This window comes from Liolophura sinensis, chromosome 8, assembly GCF_032854445.1.
Source record: "Liolophura sinensis isolate JHLJ2023 chromosome 8, CUHK_Ljap_v2, whole genome shotgun sequence".
Taxonomy (NCBI): domain Eukaryota; kingdom Metazoa; phylum Mollusca; class Polyplacophora; order Chitonida; family Chitonidae; genus Liolophura; species Liolophura sinensis.
The window spans coordinates 2,421,203-2,444,230 of record NC_088302.1 but is presented as its reverse complement, the minus strand read 5'-3'; the positions used below and the strand labels follow the sequence as shown (position 1 = coordinate 2,444,230).

General features: G+C 42.0%; 1 protein-coding gene across 1 annotated transcript in view; it reads right to left on the bottom strand.

Annotated features, from left to right (window-relative positions):
- Nucleotides 1–22,793, bottom strand: part of LOC135472647 (uncharacterized) — a 57,870-nt gene extending 35,077 nt beyond the window's left edge. Inside the window, exon 1 of the mRNA XM_064752252.1 lies at nucleotides 21,796–22,793. Coding sequence (XP_064608322.1) covers nucleotides 21,796–22,127 — 332 coding nt within the window. The 5' untranslated portion in view covers nucleotides 22,128–22,793. The remainder of the gene's footprint in view (nucleotides 1–21,795) is intronic.
- Between the last annotated feature and the right edge of the window lie 235 nt (nucleotides 22,794–23,028).

The following is a 23,028-nucleotide window of genomic DNA, read 5'->3' as shown; positions in this document are numbered from 1 at the left end:
AACTAATGTTGATGTCTGCCTGTACTGACAAGGGTTAACGCTGGCATCAAGGTAATGTCGATGTCTGCTTGTACTGACAAGGGTTAGCGCTGGCATTAAGGTAATGTTGATGTCTGCCTGTACTGACAACGGTCAGCGCCGGCATCAAGGTAATGTTGATGTCTGCCTGTACTGACAAGGGTTAACGCTGGCATCAAGGCCGATGCCCATGTTTGCCTGTGCGGACAAAGGTAAACGATGGCATCAAGGTAATGTCGATGTCTGCTTGTACTGACAACGGTCAGCGCTGGCATCAAAGTAATGTTGATGTCTGCCTGTACAGACAAGGGTTAACGCTGGCATCAAAGTAATGTTGATGTCTGCCTGTACTGACAAGGGTTAACGCTGGCATCAAGGTAATGTCGATGTCTACTTGTACTGACAAGGGTTAACGCTGGCATCAAGGTAATGTTGATGTCTGCCTGTACTGACAAGGGTTAACGCTGGCATCAAAGTAATGTTGATGCCTGCCTGTACTGACAAGGGTTAGCGCTAGCATCAAGGTAATGTTGATGTCTGCCTGTACTGACAAGGGTTAACGCTGGCATCAAGGTAATGTTGATGTCTGCTTGTACTGACAAGGATTAACGCTGGCATCAAGGTAATGTTGATGTCTGCCTGTACTGACAAGGGTTAACGCTGGCATCAAGGTAATGTCGATGTCTGCTTGTACTGACAAGGGTTAACGCTGGCATCAAGGTAATGTTGATGTCTGCCTGTACTGACAAGGGTTAACGCTGGCATCAAGGTAATGTCGATGTCTGCTTGTACTGACAAGGGTTAACGCTGGCATCAAGGTAATGTTGATGTCTGCCTGTACTGACAAGGGTTAACGCTGGCATCAAAGTAATGTTGATATCTGCCTGTACTGACAAGGGTTAACGCTGGCATCAAGGTAATGTTGATGTCTGCCTGTACTGACAAAGGTCAGCGCCGGCATCAAGGTAATGTTGATGTGTGTCTGTAATGACAACAGCCAACCCTGGCATCAAGGTAATATTGATGTCTGTCTGTACATCTTCAAGTTTCAACGTGCGTTTAACTTTTCATAACCTTCTTATAACTTATAACAGGAAAATTTTCCTTGTTTTACTTGCGGCTATTTTTGTTCTTTGAGTTAAGAGTTGTTAATGGGTTTTTTTTCTGAAATAGAAATTCTGAAATTACCATTCAATATCTTGTACCAAACCAAGACACGAGAACAATTCACGGATACGCTGATATCCCTAACAGCTGACGGGACAGAAATTTGAATTTGAGATATCAGCTTTAAATATCTCGTGGCTTTGGCGATCAAACCGCCGCTTAAGTTCGTGAGTCGCATGGTCATTTCGAGTCTACATTCTAATGGTGTTCTGACGACTACACTTCTGAATGACCGCGCACGTGGAATAACGATAGGGAATGTATATGACTGGCAGAGTGGTCTCTTTAATAAGAGATAAGCCGCATGATGTGTGTTAATATGAAATCGAACACTAGGATTTGATTCGGATTTCACCACATATTGTCTGCGTAAACGAGGAAGTGACGTGAGGTATTTATCAACTCCATATCATTAATGGTCTTCTCCGAGTCCACGTCTGGTAAGATAGACTAAAACACTTCTGCCAAAACAAGGTCCGCCTGAGACGACTGAGAAATACCAGGTTGAGATGTAGCTACTTGTACCGGACATGTGGGCATTGCTTACCCAGGGTTAGGAACTGTACACTTACTGTATCTGTATAGATTTACGGCTCTCTAATCGCCGCCTCTCTCAAATGGATTCTGATTATTGCCATACAAAAGTTTACTAGTAGGCTACTACTTACTACTCTGATTTCCTGACTTTGTGTGGAAATACATGCATTTGAAAATTGGTCTGTGTGGTTTTGCAAAATGGCCTTGAAATTTATAAATGGTCTCTCACACAAGCCTCGACTCCGTTACAAAATCAACAGACGCCACAAAGCTTACTTTGTTACTTCTCCGTGATGGGCCCGACATTTGTATTTTCATAACTTCTCGTATCTCTGTCTACATTTATCCCTTAATTTGCTCATGTCCGTTACATATCAACAGTGATATATATATATATATATATATATATATATATATATATATCTGTATCGACCTCGACACGCGGCGTGTATATAAACAGAAACATTCATTGTCTGTTATATACATTTAATTCACAAGTTTGCTATCCACAGCACGCTATATATACTTGTTAGACTATTGCAAAACGAAAACACCGGGAAACATTCACTTATGGAGAGATTCAAGAAGAACACATTTTTATTTAAACATTGGAAACCTGTGTCATTCGTGTTGAAATAGTACTTATAATTTACCAATACAGCACCAAACATATCTGTAAACTGGCAACATTCACTGTTGATGCCATGAGTTCTTCACGCTGTGCTTTATAGTCTAACCTGACAAAAAGAATAGCAAAATGTATGGAAGTGAAAAAGTCGCACTTCGCCGTCGTTGCTGAAAACTCTTAAACCACCACTATAGCAGCAGTCACGGTAAAGCAAATCAGAACAATCTATGGTTCCGTAAAAGTTCTCAAATGCTCATAGATCTATAAGTGAATAGTAATATCTGGAGAATTTACTAGCATATATATGCATCTACTGTAGCCCACCGACAGAGATCAAGCACGTTATGTGTACAACGTCATGATATATTTACGATAAATGATTACATTATGACACCTAGCAGACAAAGAAGAAAAGCAGTTAATCATGCAATCTTAGTACACATTGTAGCACGGAGAATAAACTGCATTTACGTGTCCAATTTGAATCAAATGTCCCATTAAATCAGAATATACGCAGAGTTGATCGTGTCGATGGTAACCTGCAAATTTTCACGTTGCTAAGGGGATGTCATCTAGATTTAGCCAAAGTTTCTGGATTGCATAAAACTGCCCTGAATAACACGTGCAAAAGGCGTCATAAATACTGACTCGTTAATGTCTGCTTCAAAAATTCGACCAGGTCGGAGATAACAAGAAGGCAACAGTGATGTAGGGCCTATCTACTCCTTCAACTAGACGTTGTGTTTTCTGAATCCCCCTACATGGTATCCATACATTTAAAGGATAAATAAAACTGTAAATTGTGATCGCTTTGGGAAAAAATATCTTGAAATGTAATTGTCATTTGTTGATTAATAACATGTTAGGCGCTATTAGTTTAATAAATTTATTGTAATGATCCGCCTAATCAGTACATGTGCACTGTTGAATGAATACGAGGTTTGCAAATATGTCAATGAGAACGTCAAATTACCACATCTTCATTGAAAATATATACGTCCACTGTAAAGTCTTAACTGACAGAGTCAAACAAAAAAAATTAAAACTCAAAAAATGTGCGACAGTCATACAATAAATGACTAACAGTTAAATTAGATTTGGGAACGTTTACCTGCAGTTTAATTACCCCATTCCGTGTTGCCAGTGCAGTCTGTCCATTGTGGCAGATGCATATCAGAAAAAATAATTCTGTCATTAAATTTCTGACTAACTTTACTCATGAAAACGAACTAGATGATGTTTGTCTTTATTAACGTCATCAGATACTGAGATCGGTTGTGTAAAAACTCTAACAAAGCACTCGTTTGTAAATTGTTTCTAAAGAATCTTTATATCCGCCGCACAGATGTGAGAGTTTTTAGCACTTTTGATGACTCGGACAGATCATTGTAAGTGGTTTTGGTACAAAAACTTACATAAGGATGCCATTATACACTTCTCCGGCCTTTTTCATAAGTCACGTGGTAGGCATTCTCGCCAATGCGCAGTTTTTACGTGATGTCTCGCGATTAGCTAACGGAGTTAGATCGCTATCTGTCAGCCCAGTCATAAATCTAAGAGTAGCTCATATTTATAACTTTGCATGCTCACACTATAATTATGCCTCTTTTATTAGCTATTTTTGGGTGTCGACAAATCACCATGTTTCAGCGCAACATGATCATAGTCACAGACACCAACAACACCGTGATTGCCATCAAATGTACCCCTTTAAGCTTTGCAGTGTAGCTAAAACTATAGTATACCAGGTTTTGTTCCCTCAGACTGTTTACTATGAGCTTTGTCTCGTGAGCAACATAATGTCCGAACCATTCCGAGCAATCAATGTTAAGCGAGCTGAAAACATCTAATGGACATGCATAAGGTAAATTCTTATACCCTGGAAAAAACTTGCAGTCTTTCTGAAATAATGTAATAAATATATGTTAACGTCCTTAGCACGTTTAATATATGTAATAGAGTGGAAGCTTTAAGCTCAGATGAGCCCTTATCCGGACAACTGAATATTTTCCACAAAAGATTACTACTTCTTACGTTTTTTAAAAAGTGAATATAAAGGTGAAAATAGGTGGTATAAAAGTGAAAAATGGTGGAAACCAAGTATTGCAAAACAAGATGCATAGTGCCAATGAAGCTTTGTCTTTCCTGAACAAGAAAAATTTTCAGCATTTCAGGACAGTTAGCACTGCTCGTCCTGATCACATCGTACACCAGGATTGTGTACTTACACGACTGTGATTAAGTTCATGGGTGGAGAAAACGGGAGTGCGAGGAGAATATCTCAGTCTAACCTAAGCATGAGCTGGATTCGAGCCCACGATTAGTTAGTGGACGATCGACTGTATGTGACGAGGGCGATGCTTTAACTTAATAAGTTAGTCAGCGTCACAATGTTTGTAGTGCGTCTAACATCAGATACATGTCAGTCAGAGTCACAATGTTTGTACACGCTGTACATGTCAGTCAGAGTCACCAGGTTTGTAGTGCCTCTAACATCATATCAGTCAGAGTCACCATGTTTGTAGTGCCTCTAGCATCAGATACGTCAGTCAGATTCACCATGTTTGTAGTGCCTCTAGCATCAGATACGTCAGTCAGAGTCACCATGTTTGTAGTGCCTCTAACATCAGATACATGTCAGTCAGAGTCACCATGTTTGTAGTGCCTCTAACATCATGTCAGTCAGAGTCACCATATTTGTAGTGCCCCTAAAATCAGATACGTCAGTCAGATTCACCATGTTTGTAGTGCCTCTAGCATCAGATACGTCAGTCAGATTCACCATGTTTGTAGTGCCTCTAGCATCAGATACGTCAGTCAGAGTCACCATGTTTGTAGTGCCTCTAACATCAGATACATGTCAGTCAGAGTCACCATGTTTGTAGTGCCTCTAACATCATGTCAGTCAGAGTCACCATGTTTGTAGTGCCTCTAAAATCAGATACGTCAGTCAGATTCACCATGTTTGTAGTGCCTCTAGCATCAGATACGTCAGTCAGAGTCACCTTGTTTGTAGTGCCTCTAACATCAGATACATGTCAGTCAGAGTCACCATGTTTGTAGTGCCTCTATCATCAGATACGTCAGTCAGAGTCACCATGTTTGTAGTGCCTCTAACATCAGATACATGTCAGTCCGAGTCACAATGTTTGTAGTGCCTCTAACATCAGATACGCCAGTCAGATTCACCATGTTTGTAGTGCCTCTAACATCAGATACGTCAGTCAGAGTCACCTTGTTTGTAGTGCCTCTAACATCAGATACGTGTCAGTCAGAGTCACCGTGTTTGTAGTGCCTCTAACATCAGATACGTCAGTCAGAGTCACAATGTTTGTAGTGCCTCTAACATCATAAACGTCAGTCAGATTCACCATGTTTGTAGTGCCTCTAACATCAGATACGTCAGTCAGATTCACCTTGTTTGTAGTGCCTCTAACATCAGATACATGTCAGTCAGAGTCACCGTGTTTGTAGTGCCTCTAACATCAGATACTTCAGTCAGATTCACCTTGTTTGTAATGCCTCTAACATCAAATACGTCAGTCAGAGTCACCGTGTTTGTAGTGCCACTAACATCAGATACGTGCCAGTCAGAGTCACCGTGTTTGTAGTGCCTCTAACATCAGATACGTGTCAGTCAGAGTCACCTTGTTTGTAGTGCCTCTAAAATCAGATACGTCAGTCAGATTACCATGTTTGTAGTGCCTCTAACATCAGATACGTCAGTCAGATTACCATGTTTGTAGTGCCTCTAACATCAGATACATGTCAGTCAGAGTCACCGTGTTTGTATTGCCTCTAACATCAGATATGTCAGTCAGAGTCACGATGTTTGTAGTGCATTTAACATCAGATACGTGTCAGTCAGAGTCACCTTGTTTGTACACGCTGTACATGTCAGTCAGAGTCACCACGTTTGTAGTGCCTTTAACATCATGTCGGTCAGAGTCACCATGTTTGTAGTGCCTCCAACATCAGACACGTCAGTCAGAGTCACCTTGTTTGTAGTGCCTCTAACATCAGATACATGTCAGTCCGAGTCACAATGTTTGTACACGCTGTACATGTCAGTCAGAGTCACCAGGTTTGTAGTGCCTCTAACATCATGTCAGTCAGAGTCACCATGTTTGTAGTGCTTCTAACATCAGATATGTCAGTCAGAGTCACCATGTTTGTAGTGCATTTAACATCAGATACGTGTCAGTCAGAGTCACAATGTTTGTAGTGCCTCTAACATCAGATTCGTCAGTCAGAGTCACAATGTAGTGCAATTATACTGCAGTAGGAACTCCTAGACTGACCATGATGTGCACCGATGTGCGCCTGCTTTCACCGGCCGACACTCACTCCTGCTGCCAAACACTTCAGACAGCTTGTTGAAATTTTATCATAAATAAAATTGTCACACACTTCCAGGCTTTGCCAATGAGACGGAAGTAATTAAAACTGATGTCTAAATCACGTACTCCAATAGCGTTATTTAGAATTTAACTAGAAATATAAATGGCATCATAGGCTGCATTGTTATACACTCCCATGCGCATGTGCCGTCGGTGAAGCAGAAGTAATCTAGTCTATGGCTGAACAGCGTGTTCATGGATAGTCAAATAGGTGATTCTTTAATTTAATAAATTCTAATTGGACTACCGCAGAGAGGAACGCTTCAAAGGTTGTAATATGAATAAATGACGGATTGATGTTTCCAGCTGATCACCCGAGATAACAGCTCAAAGATCCAGCCAAACGCAAATGGGATGTCCGTGAAAGTAGATTCACTTGATTTTGTATTTCAATTTCGATGATTTGCTTAGATGGACAAAGTGTTCGGTGGAGCCAGATGCCCGACAACACGTAACGTATATCAAATAACGGTACACTTCCCAGATCACCGCGACCCCCGTCCCAAGTAACAGAACTGGATTGATCTGAGAAATTGTTGCAGTACACTTTATGATTTTTGTATCGCATATTCAGTGCACCATTTCGTAGGAAAATCTGCTGGCCCCAGGATGACAACATGATCTTCATGACTCTTCATTTCTCCAATCATTGGTTCTCGCCTATGGTTATGGTTTGTCGAAATTTTCAGCAGGAGTATCCCAACGATTGACGGCTACATTTTTTCATCTTGTATCTCTATCGTCCACGTGACCACATATAACACTCTGAAAGCGAAACCGAAAATGGACAGTAGGCTTGACATGATCTTGTAAGCTTGTGATGAATGTCTGCTTTTTGGGAGTTAGTGTTAAACGTTGTTTTGGAAATGGATTTTGCGATTATCGACTTGGAACGCCCTTTACGGACTACGAATGGTATATGTATGTCGGACTTGACGCTTATATTTATTTCACTGTTTTCATTTTGCTGATGAATGTATTCTTTTCCATAATTCCCCTGTTCAACCACGGAAATTCTACTTTGAAACACGAAAAAGGGATACAGGTCAGCCATTTTAAATTTCAGGCTTGGTTTATCTGCGTAAAAATAACTCATTAATTGTTCCAAGCCAGCAGCCCAGCGCGTTACTACACGGTCCTCAATAGCCTCTTGAGGAATCGCATTCCATCCTACAGGAAGTAGGGGTGAATGATGACCGCTGACATACGCACTGACCCGTCTGCCGAGAGTTGCTAAAGTTGAACACCAAACATATCCATGCCAATTTCCTGCCAGATCCTCATTTGTTGAGATCTGACTGAAGGTATAGGTCCATTTTGTGATGAGCTATCTACGTCTCAGGAGGGCTCTTTATCAATCCTGACACAGATTAAAATCGGCAAAACGGTCAGAAATACTTATTTTACTAATACTGCTGCGTTATTGAATGGGAAAGTAGCTGAATCGGGCATACGTCTGATGTCTGGGCGAGAAAAACAAATTGACGAGTTATTATTGGAGCGATATGACTGAGTACCATTGATGTAATGAGATAGAACTCAGTATCACTGTTATTATTGGAGCGATAAGACTGAGTATCACTGGTATTATTGGAGCGATAAGACTGAGTATCACTGGTATTATTGGAGCGATCAGACTGAGTATCACTGTTATTATTGGAGCGATCAGACTGAGTATCACTGGTATTATTGGAGCGATCAGACTGAGTATCACTGGTATTATTGGAGTAATATGACTCAATATCACTGTTATTATTAGAGCGATATGCCTCAATGTCACTATTATTATTAGAGCGATATGCCTCAATGTCACTGTTATTATTAGAGCGATAGGGCTCACTGTCACTATTATTATTAGAGCGATAGGGCTCACTGTCACTATTATTATTGGAAAGATAGGGCTCACTGTCACTATTATTATTGGAGCGACAAGACTCAGTATCAACCCTTCGTATACCAGCCGTCAACCAATAAGGACGTCCCAGGTCAATCACAAGACTTCCCCAACTGACATATAACACAAACCACCAAAGAACTAAGAAAGTATATAAAGTACAAAAATTGGACGGAAACAGTCAACAGGAAGCAGTCGACAGTTTTGCTATCGACAGTTTTTGTCGACATGGTATGCTGGAAAGACGCAAGGTATGTCTTAGCTGACTGAGTGAAATCAGTATTCAAACCGTGTACCATGCCGTGTACCATATCAGTTATCGATAACAAAATATGTATCACTGTTACATTTCACTGAATATCACTGTTACTTTTGGAGGGATAGAACTGAATATCGCTGTTACTTTTGGAGGGATAAAACTGAATATCGCTGTTACTTTTGGAACGATGGGACTGAGTATCTCTTTTTATTACAGCGATTGAACAAATAGTTTCGTTGTTATTAGAACGCTTAAATCATCTGCAAGCTAAAAGATATTGCTGTGTAATCAAAGGTGATTTTTTTTATACTGTGGCATTTATAAAGCTGGAGATAAAGGGTTGTTACATCGTCATGGTACATATAATTAACAGCTGCTGAACTATCTTCAGTCGCGGATGTGTTTATTGTATTATCTTTAATATTAGAGTTGACTTGTGTAAGGATACTAACACTGAACAGGTGTTGTAGTAGTCTTAACTACACGCAATACTTTGTATGAATACAATATACTCAATGTCAACAACTACTTGACGTTATCTCAACATCCAGACATCGCATACCCGTTCTTTGTCCTTTATAGCAATCTTTTTCCGCTCTGTTGTACATTTTCCAAGTAAGCTTCAGTTGTAGGGAGAGAGAAAGAAAACACTCGCCCGTGACCCGCAGTAACATGGACATGGTCTTAAGAAGACAGGTAATAAATGTCAAGTTTCCGTCGTGGTGCAGTAGAAGCTGTGACTGACAGCGCGCAATGTTACCCCAGATTATGAGACTACAATTTAGAGACAAGTTTAACATATAAACATCTAGTAATGACACTTGAGCGACACGACTGCCCCGTTATTATAACCTATCACATTGGCAGATTGGGGAAGAGATAAGAGCTGTAGCGGCCTGACACAGACAAGACGAGCTGTAACACTTCCCAAGGTGATTCCGTCTACCCCTAACCCTGCTCTAGCGGTGCCAGAACCGTGTGGACAATGTACCTGCCTGTCCAGCTGCGTGCTCGTGCTAGGGTCTGTCAAACAGGTCCCCGGTGAAGTGATTTGGCCAAGCGATAAGACTGAGGACAAGGATCTGTGTAAACTGATCCGGATAGAGTATATCGGGTAAGTGAAGAAGTGTAACCCAGCGTGGCTGAACTCACCTAAACCAAACCCTCGTACCTTTCTGTTCACTTTCACAGCCTCTCTCTGCTCTCTAAACATGCTCACAATGCCTCCTTTACTCTCTCATCGTGTTATAAATTACCTGACAAATTGCTGAACACAGAACTCCATCATTCGGAACAAAGCAATCGAAATGTATACCGACTGGGCTCCGAATTCAGTTTATGTACATGACAAGTGAAGAGGGTTTTTATTGTACATGTTTACAAAGCATTCAGAGCACAAAGATTCCAGTAACAGATTAACCGCTTAACTTGACCCAGGGTTTCGGATTATAGCTTAAATGCATAGAGAACGTCAACCCAAGACAACAATAGAGGTCAAGAGCATGGAGAATGTCAACCCAAGACAACAATAGAGGTCAAGAACGTGGAGAATGTCAACCCAAGACAACAACAGAGGTCAATAGCATGGAGAATGTCAACCCAAGACAACAATAGAGGTCAAGAACATGGAGAATGTCGACCCAAGATAACAACAGAGGTCAAGAATATGGAGAATGTCAACCCAAAACAACAACAGAGGTCAAGAACATGGAGAATGTCAACCCAAGACAACAATAGAGGTCAAGAGCGTGGAGAATGTCGACCCAAGACAGCAATACAGATCAAGAGCATGGAGAATGTCAACCCAAGACAACAATAGAGGTCAAGAGCGTGGAGAATGTCGACCCAAGACAACAACAGAGGTCAAGAATATGGAGAATGTCAACCCAAGACAACAACAGAGGTCAAGAGCATGGAGAATGTCAACCAAAGACAACAATAGAGGTCAATAGCATGGAGAATGTCAAACCCAAGACAACAATAGAGGTCAAGAGCGTGGAGAATGTCGACCCAAGACAGCAATACAGATCAAGAGCATGTAGAATGTCAACCCAAGACAACAAAAGAGGTCAAGAACATGGAGAATGTCAACCCAAACGACGACAAAAGTCAAGAGCGTGGAGAATGTCGACCCAAGACAACAACACAGAACAAGAGCATGGAGAATGTCAACCCAAGACAACAACAGAGGTCAAGAATATGGAGAATTTCAACCCAAGGACAACAATAGAGGTCAAGAACATGGAGAATGTCAACCAAGACAGCAATAAGGTCAAGAGCATGGAGAATGTCAACCCAAGACAACAACAGAGGTCAAGAACATGGAGAATGTGAACCCAAGACAACAACAGAGGTCAAGAGCGCGAAGAATGTCAACCCAAGACAACAATAGAGGTCAATAGCATGAAGAATGTCAACCTAAGACAACGATAGAGGTCAAGAGCATGGATGAATGTCAACCTAAGACAACAATAGAGGTCAAGAACATGGAGAATGTCAACCCAAGACAACAACAGAGGGTCAAAGGCACGGAGAATGTAAACTAAAGACAACATGAGAGGCCAGTAACATGGAGAATCTCAACCTAAGACAACGATAGAGATCAAGAGCATGGAGAATGTCAACCCAAGACAACAATAGAGGTCAAGAGCATGGAGAATGTCAACCCAAGAGACAACAATAGAGGTCAATAGCATGGAAAATGTCAACCCAAGACAAAAAAAGAGGTCAATAGCATGGAGAATGTCAACCAAAGACAACAATAGCGCTAAAGAGCATGGAGAATGTCAACCCACGACAACAACAGAAGTCAAGAGCGTGGAGAATGTCAACCCAAGACAACAATAGAGGTCAAGAGCGTTGAGAATGTCAACCCAAAACAACAATAGAAGTCAAAAGTGTGGAGAATGTCAACCCAAGACAACAACAGAGGCCACGAGCAATATGAACATAGAATATCTGCTGCTGCAGAACTGAAGGCTATGTCATCGTGTGATTTCTGAGGTGAAGCCTGTGTCAACATATGGCTGCAGAGGTGAAGTCAGTGTCACCATATGTCTGTTTAGATCACGCCTATGTTACCATGTTTCTCTTTAGATGCAGCCGATGATACAATGTGTCCATTTCGGTGACGCCGACGTGAACATGTGCCATAAATGATGAAGCCGATGTCACCATCTGTTAAGGTGACGCCGATATCACCGAGTATCTGTTAAAGTGAAGCCAATATCATCAAATGTCTGCGTAGTTGGCACCTATGTCAACATGTGTCTGCAGAGGTGAAGCCGACATCACCATGTGCATGTTTAGGTGAAGCCGATATCACCATGTGCATGTTTAGGTGGAGACGATATCACCATGTGTCTGTTTAGGTGACACCGATGTCACCATGTGTCTGTTTAGGTGGCGTCGATGTCACCATGTGGCTGCAGAGGTGAAGCCGATATCACCATGTGACTGCAGAGGTGAAGCCGATATCACCATACAGATAACACGGTTATGTGAGTCACTGGATTTAAAACGTTAAACCATACATAGAGATGGTGACAGAAGGAAGATGCATTAAGATAAGAATTACCTTCAAATGAAAGTAAATTGGCGGGAGTGAAAACCTGAGCCAAACCGTAATTTGTCTCGTATTTGGTTTTTATTTCATTTTTGCATAGACATTCTGTGACTGGTATTTATCTTGAATATCTGTCGTTTATAATATCAAAATAGTCTTTTAAGCCTCCTATAAAGATCAAATCAGTTCCTTAACAAAAATGGATACGTAGGTTAATATAGTCATTTCTGATATTTGATATATAGACACGGCTTACGTGACACGGAATACAAGCGCTAGTCTGGAGACGAGGCTTACATGACACGGAGTACAAGCGTAAAGTTGGTGACAAGGCTTATGTGACAAGGAGTACAAGCGCTAGGCTGGATTCAAGGCTTAACAGAGTGCAAGCCCTATGCTGGCAACAAGACTTATGTTACATGGAGTACAGGCTCTAAGCTGGCGACAAGGCTTATGTGGCACGGAGTACAAGCGCTATTGCTGGCTACAAGGCTCATGTGACATGGAGTGCAAGCGCTAAGCTGGCGACAAGGTTTAAGTGAGTACAAGCCCTACGCTTTCGGCAAGACTGATGTGACATGGAGTACAAGCGCTAAGCTGGAGACAAAGTTTAAGAGAGTACAAGTCTTATGCTGGCGACAAGACCTATGTGACATGGAGTACAAGCGCTAAGCTGGAGACATGGCTTATGTGACACGGAGTACAAGCGCTAAGCTGGCGACAAGGCTTATGTGACACGGAGTACAAGCGCTAAACTGGCGACAAGACCTATGTGACATGGAGTACAAGCGCTAAGCTGGAGACATGGCTTATGTGACACGGAGTACAAGCGCTAAGCTGGCGACAAGGCTTATGTGACACGGAGTACAAGCGCTGAGCTGGCGACAAGGCTTATGTGACACGGAGTACAAGCGCTAAGCTGGCGACAAGGCTTATGTGACACGGAGTACAAGCGCTAAGCTGGCGACAAGGCTTATGTGACACAAAGGACAAGTGCTAAATCCGAAGACAAGGCTGACTTGACACTTACAGGCGTTAATCTGGTGACAAGGCAGGTAAAACTTTGTGCTATAAGAAAGTGTGAGTATTGCAAGGCAAGAAGCCATAGAAGCTCCAAAAGCTGATCCATAAGAGCCGGAGAAGGACAGAAAACTTCGATGAAACTACTGAAGATCATTACGTATGCACAGTTTTTCGTGAGAAGCTGGACAACGTGTATAAACACAAGGAGGAAAACATTTATGAAATTGGCGTTCTTCCGAGATGCTCATAAGCTCGTGTGTCTGATATATTATTGGAGAACGCTCTGGGACATATGTTGCATTGCTACTGTGCTGTGGCGTTTTTCCTTCGCCAAAGCCAAGTACATGTGCGGAGACCTAAGTATCTAGATCTATATACGTATGTAAGTGCAATAGTTTTGTTATACAATACAAATGTTTACAGCCAGTGTGTCAGATTACGATGTTTGGGTTCATGGAATGTGAAGTGATCATTAAAATACATCTTCTGTCTGTTCACATCAGATACCCTCTTCACACATTGCGTAAGGTCAGATGCATTGCGTAACTATCCACATAATACATTACGCTCACTCCGTATCCCTGACAGAAAACTTAGCCAAGCGGCATAAAACAGTCGCACTACATACGCGTGCATGCCATGATAGCGATGAAAAACGTCACACGCATGGCTATATACAAACGCTATGTGTCTTAAACAGAAAGATAGTTCATATCCCATACTGCGACTTAACATAAAATATGGACGCATTGTACTTAATGATCTTCAGTTCATGCTATAAAGCTATCATCCCTCAGCAACGCGGTCCCAAATTGTCAGTAATAATAACAACCTACCTGTATATGTCTTAGCTAGTCTGTAATAGTAATGACATATAAGATTGACATCGTCTGTAATAGAACTGACACTAATCTTTAATGCTGGTGACTCATATGGCAGAGCTCGTCTTTAATAGTAATGACTTATATGAGGGACCACGTCTTTAATGGTAATGACCTATATGACAGAATATGTTTTTAATGGTAATGACCTGTATGACAGAGCACGTCTTTAATCATCATGACCTATATGACAGACGTTCTTTATGGTCGTACGTAGGAAGGTCTGCCTGTAACCTGCGGATGGTTGTGGGTTCCCTCCGGGCTCTGTCCGGTTTCCTTTCGCCATAATGTTGACAGCTATCGTATAAATGAAATATTCTTGAGTGTGGCGTAAAACACCAATCAAATAAATAAATAATATGGCAGAGCTCGTCTTTAATGGTAATGACCTTTATGGCACAGCTCGTCTTTAATTGTGATGACATGTGACTGAACAGGTTTTACTGGTAATGTATGGCAGAACTCGTCTTTAATGTTAATGACCTATATGACTGAGCTCGTCGTTAATGGTACTGACCTATATGACCGAGCTCGTCTTTAATGGTAATGACCTATATAAACAGAGCTCGTCTTCAATGATAGGGACCTATGTAACTGAGCACGTCTTTAATAATAGTGACCTATATGACTGACCTAACAGACTGTAGTAATGACCGGCATCTGCTTGAGTCAGCTCGTCTGTGTCAGTAGGCCACATCCAGGGCACTAGTCACTTACCAGTATTCAGTTTTCGAACAATTACTTTGTCGTGTATTCTCCAGATGATGCAGTAGCGACATAAGTCAGTTTTCGTGCTATTTTTCATGTCGCACAACACAGGACAAGGCCGGCTTTGTAATGTACTTTGCTTACCACGGAGGACAATTCACGGCAGGTCACGAGAACACGCTTCAGAATGGACTATGTGTACTGCGGTATCAAAGATCCAAACATGCTATTATTTGGTTGACATCACAATATATGTACCTGTCAACAATATAACTAATCGGTTTGCTAGAAAAATGTCATGGGCTGGGCCAAGTATAACAACGAGACCAGAGCCACGCACAGGCACGGCATATAGCTTGGTTATGTTGGTAGATGTACGGAATAGACGGCTTCCCCAGGACCACCAGCTGGGATTATCCCACGTGGCTTCAAGGGGAAAATAACAAACAGTTTTAAAAACATTAGAGCAGATCTTTATGTAAAGGTTTTAATATACCAATATGTCTACCCAGTGTGGATACATGTGTGGAACTATATATGGATTCATCTTCACTGAGCATGCATCGAATTCTCTTTGTCTTATCGTCAAAATGGTTAACGATCTTCAGCTAGTGTGGGCTTACATGTACTAGAGGGAAGGTTGCCCACCGTTGTTCAAAACTGACCAAGCTCAATTGCAGAGCCTGCATTGTATTAAGCCGTGCTCAATTGCAGAGCCTGCATTGCATTAAGTCGTACGCAATGGTGTTTAGGGCATCCCTTCTAACAACTGGCTTTTTGAATAAACAACAATGCTGTTCTTTCTATCATACGTGGTAAAGTTATGAAACCAGTCACTTACCATCTTGTTCTGCCACAAATGGAAGCTCTGGTCACAAAGAACGGATACGGTGGAAGCATATGATCTACAAACGGTCTGGTCAAAAAAGAGCATATGATCTAATTACCCACACGGTCTTGTGATTCATTCTAATTCTGGCTTCAGCCGGGAAAGGTTAAAAGTGTATGTTAAATTTACCCCAAATTGGAGATAAATCCAGATAGAATGCTACACAAAGGTGATACTCGGGACCGGCTGTGAATCATCTGTCTATTCTCCGAAGTCTATAAGAGCTAACTGCACGGGTATGACTCCCGACCTTGATGATCCCGCAATATAACACTAACACAAGAATGGTTAACAGCAATGGGTTAACCGACGGACAGACGTAGAGCTAAACCACAAACCCGTCAACGTCCATAACAGTTATGCAAGGCGCCGCATTTAGTTAGCATGATTGGAGTCTATTAGGTGTTATAGGCAGTACAGAGCTATTGCAGTCAGGCGTTTTCGACTCATTTATCCGCCATGTGTTGAATACAACTGGCACTGGAACGGTGAAAACATATGGTAGCTCTAGAATGGTTTATAAACAGTCCACATTGATTTATTTGTCAAGTTTTACTATGGTTTATTGCCCTGCCTGTACGACAGCCTTCACCTCATGCCCCGCTGAGGCCCTCACGATGACAGTATTTCCCTTCAAACCCTCCGTGTGAACAGAAGTTTGAGTACGCCAGTCTTAGAACACTTCGTAAAGACTGACTTCATTTTCCAGTTACCACACGACAAAATTAATATGACTTACGATAAACGATTAGATGTCGTCTGTGTGAGTTGATAACCCGTCACAGGAAATTCCCCTCCCACTCCACCCCTCCCCCTCCCCACCCTCCCTGCTAATTGCCCGTCAGCCTTGATAATCCTGACCTACACCGTTTCTTGTAAGTGAACAACTGCTCGTGTGTTTGTCCGTTGTAGTCCGTATGGTTGCAATAAATGGCTGACTTAGCACATGTCCATTGGGCGAGTAACGGCTTGTCCGGTCCATTGATGGCCCAATCAGGAATTGTTTGTTTGTTTGTTTGTTTTGTTTTTGTTTTTTTTCCATGATTGACAATTCGATTTGTACACACAGCCTGTCATCCCGCTGATTTGATCTCAGATATGCAGGCCTGCTTTTCTTCGATGTAGTTGCACTGGCTGAGGTCAACTATGCTTTCGAATAAACCTCTCGAAAATTCGGCTGCCGCTTTAAGTCACGGTAATTTTCCCGTTCTTCTGGGATATCAGGTATACGAATTCATGCCAGCACTGCTGTGATGTGAGGTACACTTACACCTAACAGGTGGGTCTCATGCCAGCACTGCTGTGATGTGAGGTACATCTACACCTGACAGGTACGTCTCATGCCGGTACTGCTGCGATGTGAGGTACACCGACATCTATACATGGGAAGTGTTTTTTTTTATGTCACGGTAAGGACAACGTAATGTATTTCACGAAAGTACTGTCATGCTAAGTAGTTCCTTAACAGTAATCCGACTATTAGGATTGTAATAGTCTGATTGACGACGACTAAAACCAGGTATTAACCGGTCCTTACGTCTACAACTCCTCCATGGTACACACCTTATTGTGCAGGATTATGTTCTGAATAAATACCTAGCAGAAAACGAGTCATTTCACATAAACAATCCCAAGTGCTCCATTCCTGTTCAGGTCCCATTCGGTACGTAGATATACAATGTTCTCTCCAGAGCTACCTTTCATCATGTATAATGTAAATACATCTTTTTATCACGTTATAGTAAAACAAGAACAGAACAATTTTGGCTCAGATTTGATGTTATGCGCAGCGCATGCTAACAATGCGACAGCTCCGATCCATGATGTGACTAGCTGTAATGTTAATGTAGGTCATCATTTAGGTTGACTTTATGTTCTGAGTGTCAGTTTCCTATCCACGGAGAGTGACCTGGTATAACTAACAACACTGCTCAACACACGCATTCTGCTGTCACGATTATCTAGGTATAATATACCATCTTTTCGTGTCTGACTACCATTGGACCGCGATACGTTGCTGCCAATTAGGCTTACATGCGCGAATTCTTATTCAAGACCACTGACTGAATATATATTAACGATACACTTTGACACTGCCAAGTCATTTCGTGAATTTATCGACTTATTGACTGCTACAGATCTTTCACGTTTAATACTGCTTGACATGTCCAAAACCCAGCTTGATTCCTGATACGGACGAAAGCACTTGTTACTGAAAAGTCAAACACCTTCGTCTAGATCTCATGCTGTCTGATTTAGGTCTCATGCTGTCTGCTTTAGGTCTCGTGCTGTCTGCTTTAGGTCTCATGCTGTCTGCTTTAGGTCTCATGCTGTCTGCTTTACATCGTGATCATTTATTACTAAACCACATAAAAAGTAGCCTTATAAAAATACTTCGGAACATTTCATTTGCATGCAGAATCGTACATACCCAAACCCATTCAATAAGAGTTGTTCGGGAAGGCTGACTTTGGAAAATACGATCATTCTTTAGGATAATTTTAACTATATTGTACAAAATGTCGAATGCTAGTATATACATGTTCGTTGTTTGCACAAACTGTTTGGATCTCATTATAAAATAGTCAACGTAAGTAGCCTAAGGCTAATGTTTGATTGTTTATAAAACACTGACCTATTGCCAATGATCAAGGGATACCATAGTGATATTTTAACGACAGACCGTTTGCCCCATACAATCCCCATATTACATTAGACTGTCCATCGCCCATCACTGAATGACTTGTTTTCTGTGACTATAAAAGTGTGTGATAACTGACATTACTGCTTGTATTATAACTGAAGCAACATTCTGGTTTTCATCAAGATGGCCTGCTCCTCACAAATCAGTTCACTCAATTCAGGTCGCTTTTGTTGGGCTGCGGCTTTCGAAGAGACGAAAAGCTGTCGACCCGGCCCACCCAGGATCTCTCCACCATAATCCTGACCACCGCCATAGCACAAGTGAAATCCTCTTGGGAGCGCCGTTAAAGGATAGTCAAAGAAATAAATCCATCAAATCGGCCTTGAGTTACAGTAACAATTGGCTTTTTATGTCTACCATGATATGGCTGAAATATTGCCAATGTTGGGTTCAGCCTCATTCATCCATTCACTCTTTGTATTGTACCTTCTTGCTTCGGACTCTCACCATGGTATAACTGACCACGGATGTATATTTTGCTGCCGACATTTGACCTGTTGAACGGTTCAAGCATGTACAGTTAGTATTTGGATAGATTCTCTGTATTTATCCTAGATATGGCTATGTCTAAAGGCTACTTTTCACCTCTGGTCATGTAATAGTTAGACATGGAATAGAGTAGCCCTGAAATACATGTACAGGAACGCCATTGTCATAGAGCAGCCTTGAAATACACGTATAAGAACGCCATTGGCATATCGTAGCCCTGAAATACACGTGCAGGAATGCCAATGTCATAGAGTAGCCCTGAAATACATGTACAGGAACGCCATTGTCATAGAGCAGCCTTGAAATACACGTATAAGAACGCCATTGGCATAGGGTAGCCCTGAAATACACGTTCAGGAATACCAATGTCATAGAGTAGCCCTGAAATACATATACAGGAACGCCATTGTCATAGAGCAGCCTTGAAATACACGTATAAGAACGCCATTGGCATAGGGTAGCCCTGAAATACACGTTCAGGAATGCCAATGTCATAGGGTAGCCCTGAAATACATATACAGGAACGCCATTGTCATAGAGCAGCCTTGAAATACACGTATAAGAACGCCATTGGCATATCGTAGCCCTGAAATACACGTGCAGGAATGCCAATGTCATAGAGTAGCCCTGAAATACATGTACAGGATATACCAATGTCATAGAGTAGCCCTGAAATACACGTTCAGGAATGCCAATGTCATAGGGTAGCCCTGAAATACACGTACAGGGACGCCATTGTCATAGAGTAGCTCTGAAATACACGTACAGGAATGTCAATGTCATAGGGTAGCCCTGAAATACACGTACAGGAATACCAGTGTCATAGAGTAGCCCTGAAATATACGCACAGGAATGCCAATGTCATAGAATAGCCCTGAAATACGCGTACAGGAATGCCAATGCCATAAAGCAGCCCTAAAATATGCGTACGGGAATGCCAATGTCAAAGAGTAGCCCTGAAATACACGTACAGGAATACCAATGTCATAGAGTAGCCCTGAAATACACGTTCAGGAACGCCATTGTCATAGGGTAGCCCTGAAATACACGTACAGGAATACCAATGTCATAGAGTAGCCCTGAAACACACGTTCAGGAACGCCATTGTCATAGGGTAGCCCTGAAATACACGTACAGGAATGTCAGTGTCACAGAGTAGCCCTGCAATACACGTACAGGAATGCCAATGCCATAGAGTAGCCCTGAGATACACGTACAGGAATACCAATGTCATAGAGTAGCCCTGAAATACACGTTCAGGAAAGCCATTGTCATAGGGTAGCCCTGAAATACACGTATAGGAATACCAATGTCATAGAGTAGCCCTGAAATACACGTGCAGGAACGCCATTGTCATAGGGTAGCCCTGAAATACAAGTACAGGAATACCAATGTTATAGAGTAGCCCTGAAATACACGTTCAGGAATGTCAATGTCATAGGGTAGCCCTGCAATACACGTACAGGAATACCAATGTCATAGAGTAGTCCTAAAATACACGTACAGGAATGCCAATGTCATATGGTAGCCCTGCAATACACGTACAGGAATGCCAATGTCATAGAGTAGCCCTGAAATACACGTACAGGAATGTCAATGTCATAGGGTAGCCCTGAAATACACGTTCAGGAACGCCATTGTCATAGGGTAGCCCTGAAATACACGTACAGGAATACCTGTATGGTAGTTGGTAGTTGTCCGGTTGACTTCATAGTGTAGGACGAGCAGTTGCCCCAGTCACGTACGGCAGCAGGTGCTCTATCTAGCTCACGTCCTCTGATTTACTTAAATTCCCATCGTGAGGTTGTAGCGGGACTCACAATTTCCTGCTCCATTCACTTTATACATGCCCCTTGACCTGAAGGACGCGTGCTATGAGCGATATCTACAAGTACACACCCGACTTTGGTAATGTCTACGAGGCGCATCTGGAAGACTGAAGTGGGCAAATAGACTGTTTACTGTCTCGGAACAGGGGGAGGTAGGATGAGGGATGAGGTCATCTAATGGGAAGAATGGCGAATGGGGCCATCTAATGGGATGGATGGAGGATGGGGTCATCTGATGATGATCCAATCACTGACCACGTTAGAGAAACAATTCCGGTGTTTAAACTGCGAAAACGCTTTCCTAAAAACTTCCACTGCAAGTTGTACACTTATCTGATGAAATCGTAGGAACTCCATCATAAACAATTTACGAAAACGGTGCCAAGATGTGTATCGCGTTCAAAGATAGTAACTCAAAAGATAATCCACCCGTAATAATTGTTATATTCACTGAGCTGTTGAGGCGAGCTAACCCATACGTGCTTAACGCATCGACAGGTGCGCCCATTGCAACCAGTTGGAGTATGTCTTAACCTGATACGGTACACATATCATTACATTTACAGGTCAGCATTTGTGTCGCCAAGTCTTCACAGAGCGCGCTGGAATGGCATGAGATGGACAGATAAGATCGACGGAATGTGATATGTAACCTTACATTAGCAACACCCACAGCAATTCATATACAGACACATGAATTTATAAAGCTAAGATATCTCAACCTGCACAATAACAAGACCGAAGACAAACCAGTGTTTTACAGACAGAAAGTAAATCGTCCAACAGGGACATAGTACTCCTTACCTTTGTTGGTGGTCCCCAGTAACTTGTGAGGAATCATCAGGGCCAGCATCGGTTAACCTGTCAAGACAGATTTCAGAGCATGTCACGTCTTTTTCACCTCCATTTTGGAGAGAATCTCTTTTTGCTTTGGGAGCCTCTTCGAGGTTTCCTTTAGCTGTTCTCGAGTTTCGCCTGTCCTCTTTGTCATGGCGTGGACTACGGTGACGTTTTCTTTGCTGCCTCATACTGAACTCCGTATTCTCATCTAATATATTGTCCGCCCGACACAAACTCTGCTCCCTTCGTAGTGGCGAAATTGTAATTTCACATGACTCCTCATAATTTAATTCCATATTCTGAAAAATCCTACTCAATCGAAACGCTGATGAATCATTATTAAGGTTTATGTGACAACTGATCAACAGCTCGAACCCGGTAACATTTGCCGCAAAATCCGTGAAAAAATGAGAACAATTTTCCGAAGGCTTTTAGAATGGCAATTCCATTGAGGTTACATTCCGTGGGAAAAAGAAACACATATTTATGTTGATATTAGCAGATCAGTGTTCGTGTTAGTCAAAAAGCAGAAAGGCACATCCTCAGGGGGGCACATTGCCGGCGGGGATTTCCAGTGTGGTAATTCCATTCCACAGCGATTGTCTGCCTGAGTGTTAAATTCTTCCTTGTGCAGCCTCATGGATCAGAGTGTGTGTTCGGCCTGCCTACACATTACATGACCAGGCGATCTAGCCACGTCATGTGACTGAACCATCATTTGTTGAATATCGGGTTGCCTTCGCCGCCTTACTTTGTTGACTCCGATTTGGCCAGTGGTAAAAGCCAGCGTAGTGACTGAATCTTAAACACATTCGGTGGAGGAGATTTTATTTGTTATTTCTGCTGACTTGGTCATTAAATATGCACACTGTTCATCTTTCCAGGACTAGTCGAGTATACCTTTGCCGTGGTCAGAGAAGTAGAAAATAGGCAGAGTAAATCAATCCTTCCATACCATACACATGGCTTAGAGAGTGGCCGCTGTAAGGAGAATCAAAAGAGTAATTGTTAGATGTCATAAATCTATTCATTTATGTCTTTCATTAGTATTAACTTTTGACACCTTATCACAACAAGTTCACTTCACCTCAACAGGTAGCTGACAAACCACTGCATCTCACCATGTACCAGACAAACCTCCTCACCTCACCTGTACTTGACAAACCACTGCCCCTCACCGGGTAGAAAACAACCAAC